Source organism: Notamacropus eugenii, chromosome 2 (genome assembly GCF_028372415.1).
Source record: "Notamacropus eugenii isolate mMacEug1 chromosome 2, mMacEug1.pri_v2, whole genome shotgun sequence".
In the NCBI taxonomy this organism is placed as follows: domain Eukaryota; kingdom Metazoa; phylum Chordata; class Mammalia; order Diprotodontia; family Macropodidae; genus Notamacropus; species Notamacropus eugenii.
In genome coordinates this window covers 314,853,080-314,867,622 of record NC_092873.1, presented here as the reverse complement: position 1 = coordinate 314,867,622, position 14,543 = coordinate 314,853,080, and the positions used below count along the sequence as shown (strand labels likewise).

The 14,543-nt window shown below is 36.2% G+C and overlaps 1 protein-coding gene across 1 annotated transcript in view; it reads left to right on the top strand.

The window, feature by feature from the left end:
• DNAH9 (dynein axonemal heavy chain 9) overlaps positions 1-14,543 on the top strand; it is a 459,447-nt gene that overhangs the window by 245,317 nt on the left and 199,587 nt on the right. Inside the window, exons 41-43 of the mRNA XM_072645065.1 lie at positions 2,392-2,631; positions 5,853-6,014; positions 11,638-11,834. Coding sequence (XP_072501166.1) covers positions 2,392-2,631; positions 5,853-6,014; positions 11,638-11,834 — 599 coding nt within the window. The remainder of the gene's footprint in view (positions 1-2,391; positions 2,632-5,852; positions 6,015-11,637; positions 11,835-14,543) is intronic.

Below are 14,543 nucleotides of genomic sequence, written 5' to 3'. Positions count from 1 at the left end.
TTGACTGAGATAATGCCTAATCAGTGATTAAAGCTAGGTAAGAAAGAAAGACAAGAAATGCCCTCTTTTACCTAGTCAAAAAAAATCAATCTAGGAGAGGAAGACCCTCAGGATTTCTGGCCAAAACTGAAACAATTACAATTTACCTTCGCTTGGAGCCATCAGAACTCAAACAATAACCAAGGTAGGCATGTGGTAAGACCTATTATGTGGCAATCAGTGAGAGTCAGAGTGATTTAGGTTTAAGGTATGGTCCTTAAAAAAGAATTCTAGCCCATAAATTCAAAGATATCTTGCAAAGTTTCAGCAATCAAAATTTATATTCCTTTGGGCAGAGTACCCAAAGGTAAAAATTATGATTCCCTATGTGGACAGAGGGAAGGAGTGGAGGGAGAGGAGGGAGGAATATGAAGGAAGGAAGGAAGGAAGGAAGGAAGGAAGGAAGGAAGGAAGGAAGGAAGCTGCAGGCCAGGAAGTTAGGAGAGAGTACACATTTTGTGCCTTATTGTATCCTCATTCCTTAGCACAGAGCCTCACACAGAATAGTCTCTTAATGTTTATTGCCTAATTGACAAAGAATTCTGTCTTGAATATATTATGGTGATATTCAGTTGGAGATGTCCAGTGGGGAGGTTAGCAATGTGGAACTGGATCTCAGGAGAAAAAGTTGAGTTGTATACCTATAAAAGTCATGTAATGATAGTTAAATCTCTGTGACCTAATAAGATCACTGAGAGTATTTAGAGAAAAGAAGGGGGCTCAGGATAGAGTCAGTAAACTCATAAATGCAGTAGGGCATAAATAATGACCCTGCAAAGGAGACAAAAAGATCGATCAGTTAGGAAGAAAAGCACAGAAGAGCAGGGTCACAAAAACCTGACGAAGAGAGAGTATCTAGGAAAAAGGGTAGTTAACAGTCTCAAATTCAACAAAGCAATTAAGAAGGATAAAAACTGAAAAAAAGGTCATTGGATTTAGCAATAAAAATGTCATTGGTGACTGTTAAAACCAATTTCAGTCAAGTGATAAGGACAAAAGCCAGACTGAAAAAAGCTGAGAAATAAGAAGAAAATGGAGGTAATAAGTCTAACTTTCCTGATTGTGGCTGTGAAAGGAAGGAAATATAAATGCAACAACTTGAAGGGATGGTTGGGCCAAGTGAAAATTTATTAAGGATGGGGGAGATCTGGACATATATGCATATAGCAGTAAAGGAGGTTGAAATTTAAGTGTAGAGAGTGAATGATGAAAGGAATAAGTTCCTGGTGGAGATAAAAGGGAATTGGATCAAAGACACAAGTAGAGAGATTAACCAGGGAAGGAGTATTTACAATCATGCTCTTTAGCTACAGAGATAGCCTTACACTTCAACCATTATCTTACCAATTCCAGCACTACTTATTCCTGAGCAATAATTCTCATTGTGTTTTATGCAGTATCCATCTTTCAAAGACAATAAACTAGTCAGGATTATCCTTAGAAGAAGAGAAAGGACTGGCATTTTCATATGCAGAAGAGACTACTGATCTCAGAATCTGAGTTCCAAGGAATATCAAAAGTCATTTAGGCCAACTTCCTTACATGAATGAATGAATAAAAAAATTTGTTAATCATTTACTATATGCCAAGTACTATGTTATACATTGGAGATACAAGTAGAAAAACAAAATTCCATACTTTCTAGGAACTTACATTCTAATTAGGAAAGAAAATACATAAAAGAGAGTTCTACAAGGTGGATAGGAAGGCTCAAAGGTCTTAAAGGTCCATTGATGGGACATCCAACAGTGGAAGGTCAGGTGAGAGAGTGATCTGGAGGCAAGACTGATGGTCAGACCAGGAGAAGATTAGGAGAGAATGGTAGGATGCTAAGACCTAGAAATTCTCCCTCTCACCAGAAAAAATAGAATTGCTGACTCTAAATTCTTCCAAATAGTGTGAATTGCCATGTCTTCTCCTGCTGTTCCACTGGATCTAGGTCACCAATGGATGGGGTTAGGGATACAAGGAAGGCAATGCAAGATGTGGTGTATCTTCTCACCAGCCATTCACACCTAATGGAGCCAGGAGAGAGGGCAAAGGGAAAGCAAGGGGAAAGTGAACCAGAAGCTAAATAGCTTCTTGTCAAGTAGTTAATCTGTTAACTTGGGGATAAACTAACCTCTCTACTCTCCTTTATGATATTTTGTCATTTAACTTCAGGACATGGAAGATGTAAAGCATATCTTGCTCACACAGAATCCAAGGCCATCAAGTTCCTCATCATGTGTTATTTGTGTAGCAAGGGTACCCAGTACAATGCTTATTAAAATATTTCATCCTCAGTTGGAATTTGTGTTGGCAACAAAGGAACATCTAATTCCTCCAACTCCTTTTTCTTTTCTTGTGCAGCGTCATTTTAGCATCTTTGTGCTCTCCTTCCCAGGAGTAGATGCATTGTCTTCAATCTATAGCACCATCTTGACTCAACATCTAAAACTTGGTAACTTTCCATCATCACTGCTGAAGTCCACCCCTCAACTCATCAACTTAGCCATTACCTTCCACCAGAAAATTGCTACCACATTTCTTCCCACAGCAATAAAATTCCATTACATCTTCAACCTCCGGGACTTCTCCAACATTTTCCAAGTGAGTACATCATCATCATCATCATCTTCATTCATCATCACTAACATTTATATAGTATGGGTCTCAAAGTTCTTTACAAATCTTATCTCATTTAATCATCATGACAGTGAGGTAAATACTAATGGTATCTCTATTTTATAGCTGATAAATTGAGATGTGAAGAGGTTAAATAACTTGCCCGTGATCGTACAACTAATAAATATAGGAGTTTAAATTTGAATCTAAGTCTCTCCTAACTCCAAGTCCAGCACTTATCCTAGTATACACTGTTATCTTTCCATAATGACTCTTGGGCTCTGGGAAGGAGAAGTATAGGGTTGTTTTCAAGGATGAGTCTGACCCTTGATCACTGTCATTGATTACTAAAGCAAATGTTAATGCCAAAGCTCTTGGTATGTGCACAGCTTCAGAGGGAGCCCCACATAATCAATAATAGGCAGATGGAATCTTATGGGCTATATAAACAAGAGCTTTGGTGACACTATCATCATTATTTGATGATATTATCATTAAACATTACAACAGGAAGGATCGTCAGCAGAAATCTTGCCCAAATACCTGATTTTACAAATTAGGAAGATCAGGTACAGAAAGAAGTCACTTGCCCAAGATCAAAAAGCAACTTAATGACAGATCTGGAATTTAAACCCAGATCTCCTGGTGTCCAGACTAGTCCTTTTTTTCATTATGTCATGCTGTTTCTAGATGATTGTCTCAGTAAAATAAAAAAATATACTAAAGCCTTCTTTCTTATGTAATGGTACAGGAAAGAGTTTCTAGGTCTTGGGTATGGTGGGATGATTCCATGTCTGTCTGAGGAAGGAAAATGATGCCAAGGAATAACAGGATTCCAAAGTCATTTGTCTTTTTCTGGTAGTAGATCACTGAAACCTCCGTTACCTTTGGAGTGGGTTCATTAAAGAATTGTCCCCACTCCAGTACCTCCTAAAATGTATCAACTCTATCTTTCTTGGAATGTGACCCTCAGCCCTGAGGATTGCTGAAGACTCAAGGATTCTGGAGTATTTGTCCTCATTATTTCTCCCCCTCTAACTGGTCTCATTGACTCCATCCATCTACTTGCCTTCGTCTCCTTTCTGTTTCATCCTTTATGCAGTTGCCAAGGTGATTTTTCTAGTCAGTAGGTCTGACAATGTTACTGGCCTGCTCAGAAACCCCTAAATGACAACGCATTGCTTATGGAAACAGAACAAAATCAAATTCCTTACCTGACATACAATGATCTCCACAATCTAGTTCCAACCTTGTCGTTCTTATTCTGTCTTCCCAGCAAAGACAAGACTATCTTACCCCATGCCTAGACTGTACTCCCTCCCCACAGAATTCCTAATTTATTTCAAACTAATCCCAGGTACCCTCCCCTACATGAGATCTGTCCTGACTCCCCGGGGTACGTGAGTACTTTCCTCCTCCCTCCTCTCGAGCATTATTGTATATATTTTGTACAGATACATATAGATACGTTATACATACACACACACACACACACACACATCTCCTCTGACAGAATGTAAATTTTTAATAGTTTAGTCTTTGAATCCCTAGCATTCTAGGACAGTGTCTGCATACAATGGAGACAATAAAATTTGTCTTGGTTTATTAATTGATGATATACTTCTTTATGCATTTTATCTTTCCTTAATCTCATTCTGATTGAGTTCAAGTCTCTCTTTTACAAAATTATGTGTATATGTGTGTGTATGTATGTACACACACACACACACACACACACATATATTCAACCTTGCTTTGAACATATACTGTGATGGGAGGCTTACTATTTATGAGTCCATTATATTCTGCCTGAATGGTGGAATTCAATGATACCTTTCAACTACAAGTTGACCTTGAAGAGTTTTATAGGGTTTTCCCATACAGACTGATGTATGAATTTATTCTTCAAATTTATCATCAGTCCATATAGTTCTGTGCCAAACTCTACCAAGCATTTCACAGCCATTCAAATGTCTTCTTGCATATGTGCTCCAAGAATAAAATCATCAGCATATATCAGCTCTTGAGGAATGCTTCTTACTATGTCGAGTTAAAAATGTTTCCTAGAGGTCTATAAGCATATTTCTGTTCTCTCTTACCTCACAGCTTTATAAATGCAAAGGCTCCCCTGACCCCAGGTCTATTACAACTTCTCCTACTGAAATCTCAATGTTCATTCAAGGCCTACCTTAAGTAGCAGCTTCTCCAGGACTCTTTCCTTGATCCTTTCATATAATTACAGTGTCACCCTCCTGGAATCCCTTCAGTCACTACAATTATTCTCTGGCATATGTTAAGTTACTTTTAAATTGCACCACCGTTACCCATGTTCATACCTCTCTGCGAATTGTATCTACTTTGATGCTGCTGTGCAGGTGTCAGGAGTGTGCCATAAGTACATGCATTTTACTATAAACATGGGCCTTACTTCGGTAAGGACAGCAGAGTTTGCTTCCCTCAAACAACTTCCAGCTCCCACAGAAACTCACATTTTGAATATTCAACAAACATTGTTATTGAAAATAGCTAAATTTAGTCTTGATTGTATTTCCCAAAGATTATGTCAGATCAAATGTCTTAATACAAATACCTAATATTTGGGGATAATTTATAGACTAGATATAAGACCATGATTTAGAACTATATATAAAATCTAGTCTAAACCATTGTTGCAAAATTCAAATTTTGCATAATCAGTAGCACTTTGTGGGAATTTCTCTTAGGAAATTTTTGTATTCCATTTATATAGGTTTCCTTACTGAATTGTAAACTCTGTAAGAATATAGATTATATCTTACTTATCTTCTTTTCTCTCTCAGTCCCTGTGCTGCAAAACAGTATTTTTTTGGCCTGAAGATATGATTTCCTCAAGTAAAAAATTCCCTCTATCAATCCAGATGAGTAATTGTTCTGCAATTTATAATTCTTAGAAAGTCACCCAGGGCACTGAGAAGTTAAGTGATTCCCAATCTCACACAACCAGTATGTGTCAGGAGTAGGACTTGAACCCAGGTCCTCCAAGGTCAGCATTCTGTCTACCATGCCATACTGCCTCATATTAGTTGGTACTCAATAAATGATTCCTGAATAAATGAATTTTAGTGAAAAATGAAACAATCTAGATTTTACTGGTAGTACTTGTGGAATAGAAACACTGTTAAAAAACTAATTGCCCCTTTAGTATAATGATTTTTCTGTTCTGGCAGGGCATTCTCTTTTCCACAGTGGAAAGTATCAGATCACCACCAGACCTTGTGAAACTCTATCTCCATGAATCCAATCGGGTTTATCGGGATAAGATGGTTGAAGAAAAAGACTTTGACATCTTTGATAAAATTCAAATTGAAGTGGTAAAGAATTTCTTTGATGTGAGTATCCAGTGCTATGGGATATTTAGGTGACAAATAACTTTGCAAATGAGAGAAAGCAGATGATGACATTCAGCTCACAGGTTGAAGAGGGAATTCTGAAGCTCTGTGAAAGAGAAGGGGAATTTGCCATCTTATTGCCCATCTGAAAAATTTAAGGCTAAGAAGTAAACTCTGCATTAATCATAGGAATCAAATCTTAGAATGAAAAAAGGAGCCTTATACAATGCAAGGCTTTCTTCTGCCAAGTGCCTAATAAATGTGCATCTAGCCTTGGCTGGAATGCTTCCAGGAATGGGGAGAGCAAGGAAGAGAGAGGCTCACTATTTTATGAGTTAGTCCATTCTATTCTGACTGAATGGCAGAATTTAACCTTAGGTTAATGGTGAGGAATTGTATAGAGTTTCCCTTGTACTTAATAAAAGGTGATCTTGGTCTTCTTTAGATTTATATTCAGTCCGCAGTTTATACACAGTCTTTCTCTTCCAAGCATTCCTTAGGTATCTTAATGTTTTCTTGAATGTGTGCCATGAGAATATAATAATCTGTCAAGTATAATTATTTCTTAATATGTTGAGTTTAAAGAATTTCACAGGTGTCCAGAAGCATATTCCAATGACAATTTAAATGAGATTCCATATAAAATGCTATAAAAAAGTTACCATTCCCTCTGACATATCCTACCACCCTCTACTGGTTTAAATCTAACATGTTTTCTTCAAAGGTTCCAGTCATATTTATTTGCTTCTTTGGTCCTAAACTATGATTTCTTCTGTGAAGGGGACACCCTCTACCAATGTAGATCAGCAGCTGTTGATGTAAACTAGTAGTCTTAGACAGGTACTTACAGTATTAAAATGATAAGTAACCTGACCAGAATCCCACAACCAGGTTACGTCAGGAGCAAGTCTTGAACCAAGGACATCCTGACGACAAGGCCAACCCTCTCTCCGTTCACTACAACACATTGACTCTTGACCTATCAATAACATCAAAGGCCATAGTAAAGTCAATGAGGATAGTTTGGTGTTTTTCCCTACACTTTCATGGTATTTTTTGTGAGGCAGTTATCATGTCTTGGGTACCATATTGTCACAATGACATTCAAGAATGAGTGGTTAGCTATGAGAGACAGCTTGCTAACAATTTACCTGTACTGCCTTACAAAGTAATGAATTAATCACTAAAAGTGTTAAAACATAGACTATATGACCACCTGTCAAGGGTACTGAAGAAAAAAAATTCCTACATCATATCAAAGGTAAATTAGATGACCTCTAAAAACTCTTTAACTCTTAAGTGTTTATTATTCTGAATTGTTCAGATTACCTTACATACATACATACACCTATATAAAATATATATACATGCATATATATGTGCAAAAAAGAAGAAAATTCTTAAGAATGGCAAAATAAAAATACAAAAGAAGGAGAATTATATTTTTCTCTTGGATTTTTTGTATTCCATACTTTTTTGTTTCCAATATTTATATCCTATTTTAAATGACTATTTTTAAAAATAGTCAAGAAAAACAAATCTGCTCCTTAGCCATATTCAAAAAAAGGAAGAAAGAAAAAATTTGCCTTGAGCCACACTCTCTGAGACCATCAGCTCTCAGTCTGAAGGTAGATAGCATGCTTTATCATGAGATATTTGGATTTGTGGTTGATCAGAGTTCCTAAGTCTTATAAAGTTGTTTATCTTTATAAGAGTATTGTTATTATATTAATTGCTCTCCTGGTTCTGCTCACTTCATTTTGTATCATAGTATGTGATTCCATAGAGACTATTTAATTATTAAATATTTAGTTACAATATGTAATAAGTAAGATTGGATCAGCAAGAAAGAGTACTTCAGAGTGTAGAAGAGAAGGAATTTGTAAAGAGATAGAATAGAGAATGGAAAGGAAAAAAGCAAGGGAAGATGAATGGATGGTTACCTAACAACATTATGCTTAATCCAAAATACAACTGTTCCATAAGCAGATTGTCCTTGTCATTTGGTCTTATTTTAAAATTCTCACTCTGTATAGTAGGACTCTTCTGCCTGAAGCTTTGCATTTGACTGGGGGGAAGAGGGATGTTAATAGAAAATTTATCTGGCTAGCCTTAAAACAGGGCATCATGCTGGCATCCTATATCATTTTCTTGCTAAGTGGCTTCCAGTCATTTCCCTTTCACCACCAGTTTAACCATGTCCCCTACGTTTGATCTAAAATCCCTTGAAGACCTTTCAGTCTCACCTCCTACTGTCTTCTTTTAGCTCTTTGTAGACCCCAAGGAATGAGATGGCAAGAGGCCCAATGATGCACCAACATAGGATCTCTGATAGATGAGTGAGGTCCTGTGTTGGTGGATCATTGGCCCTCTTGCTATTCTATTCCTTGTGATACTTAAAACGTTAAGGTAAAGTGCTACAACAGCTACAAAGAACCAAAAGGAGAGGACAGGAAGTAAGATGGTAGACTGGTCATTCAATTCTGTCAAAAAGACTGAATGTTATTGTGGTAAGGTAAGATCGTAGATACTATTTTCATACCTAACAAAGGAAGGAAAATTAACTGAGGAGGGGAAATGTGGAAGGAGTAAGAAAAAGTTAAAAAAATTCAAGGTAAGGTTAGCAGACACTGTAATTCCCAGCCAGATACCCAGGAAATATTAAGAATTCTGGGCTAGAAATGAGCAATTCCTTCCAAAGTTTAAATTTTTCAGTTGAACTGGGCTCTTCACATTCAGTTCTATCTCCTCATAACCCCTCCTCAATGTGAAAACCTAATCAAGTGGCCTAATATCCAGGAAAATTTGCCCAATCTGCATAAAAGAACCCATTCAACCTTGATTTTACCTTTAAAATCAAGTTACTTATTTTGAATGACTAAAAATGAAATTCTGCCCCACCCCCACCCCCAAAGCCCATCTGGATATCACTTTGTACACTGTCTTTTGCTAAAGTCCTACTCCATGTCTCATCATGTGGAGATGACCTCAAGTTCTCAAAGGCACAAAGGAATACAATCTCTGATCTCAAGAAGGAAATATTTTAAGTATAGACTTGACATCATCCAACTATCCACCTAAGTTCAGGGCTAGCCATTAAGCAATTTCCTTATTCACAGAATAAGGGGATTATACTATATGATCTCTAAAGTCCCTGCAAGCCCTAGATCATTGATCTTATGTTTCTATGACTTTTTGTTAGTCACAGCAAGTCATTAAGTTGTCTATGTGAAGAAATTGTAGTCCACATCAGTGGAGGGAGTGCCAGCTATATTTTAGGGACTATTTGCTTTTGGTCCCTTCTTCATAGCCAAATCTATATATTAAAATCTGAGAAGATATTATTTTGGCCATGTGGTCCAGGATTTTCAGAACTCAGCTTTGCATTGCTGGTTCATTAATATAAATTAGCTTAGTACTGTCAGAATCAGTCCTCTGTGTTGTATCGTTCTTTAAGTGAGTAAATGGGCCCTTTATTCCCTTTCCTGTGTTTTTCCCAGGGAAACAGCATCTCTTATTGCACTGAATTTAGGGCTAATCCAGATGTCTAGCATTCCATACTTCTTGTATTTTCAATGCTTTTTAATCTATATGTATAATTATTTTGTGCATAACCTCAGAGTTCATCTGGTACAATCCAAAACTGAGCCCTTGCTCAGGAAATCTTTTCCTGTTTACATCATACTTGACAAGTAATTGTCCAAACTTCTTTGTCTGACAACTTTCGGTGACAAAAAACTCACGACTCCCCTAGGCAACCCATTCTATTTTAGAATAGACAGAATCTTTAGAAGATTTTCCTTCCATCCAGCCAAAATTTTGCCTCTTCATACCTTGTAGACATTGTTCCTAGTCCTGCCCCCTGAGCCTACTGATAGGAAATGATTAATCCCTCTTATATGTTAGACTTAACTATATCTCTCAAATTTAAACCCTATTGGAGCTAACCATCTATTTATCCTCTCTTAAATTACTCCTGCATTGTCATTCTCTCCTATACACCCTTGTTTTTGTCCCAGGTAGCTCGTATAGTTTATCAGAAAGTTTTATCTTCCTTTTCCTTGTGACTAATTTGAAGAGTCCTCCTTATCTCCCAAATTCAGCTCTATAATGTCTTAGTTTGAGGGAGTTGTAATCCTATCTAGTTGTATCCTAAGGTTTTCTCATCAGACCACATACGCCCCTCTTTTAAATGGGTCTGATTGTTTGTGCTTCCATAGCTATTTAGATTAGTGAATCTTCCTTCTTCTTAGAAAACCTGTTCTTTCTTCTTGGAAGATCTGAAAACTTGATCTTCCATCATTTTTTTATGACTTTATGTCTCATCTGTCAGGCATCTGGACCCAAACAAGATATTTTGCTTCATCTTATCATTCTCTAAAAAAATAGCAGTCGCTCTTCATTTGTCTAAGGCTAGAACAGGTCTATTTATTCTTTTACTGTTTAGCATTACTATTGTTTTCATAGGTTAGTTACATTTTATAAGGTTTTTATAGTGTACGTTATCAGTAATTTCAGGATATATACTTTATCCTTTAGTATACCTGAATTCATGTAAAGTCATCTTTGTTAAAAAGGAGCTTCCCTGTAATTGCACCTGTATAAGCTATGTGAACTATATCCTCTCTCTAGGTCTCTAGGAAACCTCATCTGCAAAATGAAGGGTTTACATTAGACTGTCTCTAAGATACCTTATCACTCTCTGAACTATAAATCTATGATCTGTAAATATTTTAAGACTATTAGGAAATAACTATCATTATTGCTCCTATACTGCCATATACACCCCAAGAGTTTTTGATGGCACTTTCCTCAGAAGTCAGATTTTCCTTCCAGGGTAAACATTTAGACAGAAACTAGCCACATAAAACATAAAGTCCAGCTGCTACATTTAAGATGATTTTAGTCATATTTTTTTGGAGGCTATGAAAAAAGAGTAGATTTGAGGGAGTTCTTCCAGTTATCAGACTGTTGAACTCAGATCTGAACCCGAGTATATAATAATAATTATTAATTATAATAACTTGTATATAGCACTTATATGCCAGGTACTGTTCTAAGTACTTTAAAATTATCTCATTTGATCCTCAGATCAACCTTGCAAAGTAGGTTCTGTTATTATATCCATTTTACAGGTGAAGAAACTGAGGCAAGCATATTAACTGACTTGTTCAGGATCACAAAACTAGTAAATGTCTGAAGTTGCATCCGGAGTCTGAACTCATATCTTCCTGACTCTAGGACCAGCACTCTATCCATTGTGCCATCTACCTGCCACAAAATTGCACATCCCCCAGAGTTATCCCTAACAATGCTTCTACTAGCAGAGGGACTCCTCAAATATGTGAAGATGAGTCCTTTATCTTCAAAGACTCCAAAGTATGTCTTTCTATCCCACATAGAAAAAAGACCTGTCACCACTTCCACTTTTGAGGGTACTAATTTCAAAGGCATTGTGAACCTCAGTTATAGAACATCTAATTTTTTAGGAAGTTAAGAGAGAGGGTAGAAGTCAATACGACTACCTATTTCTAAAGAAATCCCAGTAACTAAAAGCAAACCAAGTTATTTGCCTCTGAGCAATCAGTAAAATTGAATCCTGGGTCTTGTATCTCATTAATAGGATATGGACAAGACTCTGGAGGAAACCAGGAGACTCAACATGTTCTGCCATTTTGCAAATGGTATTGGTGAGCCAAAATATATGCCAGTGAAGACATGGGAACTTCTGACCCAAATCCTGGTGCAAGCCTTAGAGAACCACAATGAGGTCAACCAAGTGATGAACTTGGTTCTCTTTGAGGATGCCATGTGCCATGTGTAAGTATATTTCTATTGTGGTGTTTCCTTCACCTTGCAATTTCAAAGCCTCCACTTGGGTGTTTGACAAGACTTGATGAAAGTACAGGAAAACAGCCATGATAGCTACTAGCAAAGCTATAATTCTTGACTTTGCCAATGTGGAAAGCTTCCCCTCATAACTTATATCCTGAGGGGAATATTATTATTATACAGATGATATAATATGAAAACAGCCTGGAGAAGCTGACTTCCCCTCCTCATTGATATAAAATTAAGTAAAATGAAAAGTTTGGTATTTGCTAAAGGTTTTATTCATATTGTGTCCATACCTCTGGCACTACTAAATGCTTACTCCTCTTTTCTATTTCTCTCTCTCTTGGATCCTTGAGAGCTCTGGGATGGAAGGAAAACTGATCCTATCTAAAATCATTGCTTTTTCCACCCACCTCTTCTACAATCTTTGTGAGAAATCACTCTGGAGGGCAGAAAATCAGATTCAGAAGCACAGAAAGAAATTGGAGCACCAAGTACCTGTTCTTCTGTTGTGTTCTCTGCCCAACTTCTTGCTGTTTCCTACTGCCTACATTTGTGTAACCCAACAAATTAAAGGCGATTCTTGACCTTATCCTAATGAATGAATATAAAATAATTAAACATTTGCCAAGCAACATGTACTGAGCGCACAAATTGTACCCTCAAGATATAAAAAATAAATACAAAATATCCTCCCTCATTAGTTTAAATGGGTATATTTGAGAAGTTTAAATGGGTATATAGCTATAATAACACTGAATGAATGATCATGGTTTTATAACAAAAGGACCAGAGATAGCTAGTTAAACACTTGTCATGTGAGACATGACTATGTAGTAATTGAATTTGAAAACTTATTTTTATTATTTTAAAGCAAATTTACCAGAACATATACATCTTCTGATCCTAATCTTGCTACCTACTATCTGTGTGACCTTGGACAAACATTTCATACCTAAAGGCCTAGTTCTGACATCTGTAAAATAATGGGCATAGATTGGGAATTGCTAAAATTCTTTCTAGCTCATATCTTTTAGGATTCTATGACTCACATGTCATTTGGGGGCCACTTAGAAAAAAATCCATTTGTTTATTACCAAAAATATGTATTTAATCTGATATAATCTAATTCATCTCACTTTATTCACTGGACTTGGTTCCTTTGTTTCTGTTTTTTCCTAAAAATGAAATCCATTTATGATTCAAAGGAGGCTCAAATGGATAACTGGTTCCATTGGAATAATGATAATCTTGGATCAATCAATAAAGGAGTAAACAATATGACATATAGATAGAGGATAGGCACCTATGTTCAAATCCTGTCTTTGACATATATTAGCTATGTTAATACTGTGGCCTTAACCTCTGAATGATCCAGGCAACTTTCTCAGATTATTGGTTATTGACTGATTTTTCATCTGTATCAGTATGTCTATATCTACACCAATGAAATCACAAATCTGAACCTCAAAAACTAAATAGATTAAAGGTCAAAATGAGAAAATGTCTCTGAAGTGAAAACTCAGAAATTCTTAGAATTGAGGGACTTAGGTAAGTGATCAGCAAAAGGAGTCATTCTGACTTTGTTTCCCTCTCTATAGATCTCCATTCAAGATCTCTAGGGTTTTTTTTCTGTGTGTTCTTTCTGCTCCTATTGGATTTTATTACTCTCTACTCATTATCACCTCATGCTCTTATTTTAAATTTTGCACTTACATTCTTTCCTCAAAAACACAATTGTACTTTTCTACTTTGTCATTTTTTCCCAGACCCAGATTTCTCATTTCTATTTCTACTTTCAATCAGTCCTTTCCTAATGTTCATCCTGTCCATCTGTTCTGTATTTTCCTTTATCTTTTTATTTTATTCCTTAACCTCCATTTATAGTTATTGGGAATGAAGAGCATTTCACATACTCTTCTGATATGAGTTAGCTTGTGCCATATGTATCTCTAGTTGTTTGTTAGTTTTTTCCTATGTGTATGTGATTTGCTTTTTTTTTCAGTAAGTGGGGTGGGAAGGAATTAAAGAAAAGGTTATCTGGCTATGTTTTAGGTTTTCTTGCTACATTTTGGTTATTGTCTTATTTATCCTGTAGACTGTTAACAATTGGCTTAAACTCAATTGGTCAAGTAGCAAATAGAAAACATTAAGAAGATGACTTACTTTGTAAAAATGTCTATTATTTATTTATTCATTTTTCATTCTTTTTTCTTCATTTTGAGTTCCAAATTCTCTTCCTCCCTCCAGCTCTTAGAAGGCAAGCAATATATCAGTTATACATGGGAAGTCATGAAAAGACATATTTCAATATTAGTTATATTGAAAAAAAGCAAGAAAAATAATAAAGAAATTGAAAAATGTATGGTTAATCTGTCCTTATAGTCAATAAGTTCTCTCCTTCTCTGGAGCTGGATAGCATTTTTCATCATGAGTCCTTTGGAATTGTCTTGGATCATTGTACAAAGTAGCTAAGACTTTCACAGTTACCACTTTTACATTATTTTTTTCACTGTGTACGGTGTTCTCCTGGTTCTGCTCACTTCACTTTGCATTAGTTCATACAAATCTTCTCATCCATCTTGCCATTTCCTATAGCACAATCATATACAACAACTTGTTTATCCATTCTGTAGTTGATGGGCATCCTTTCAATTTCAAAAATATGTATATATGACTTTCTTTTTAAAAAAT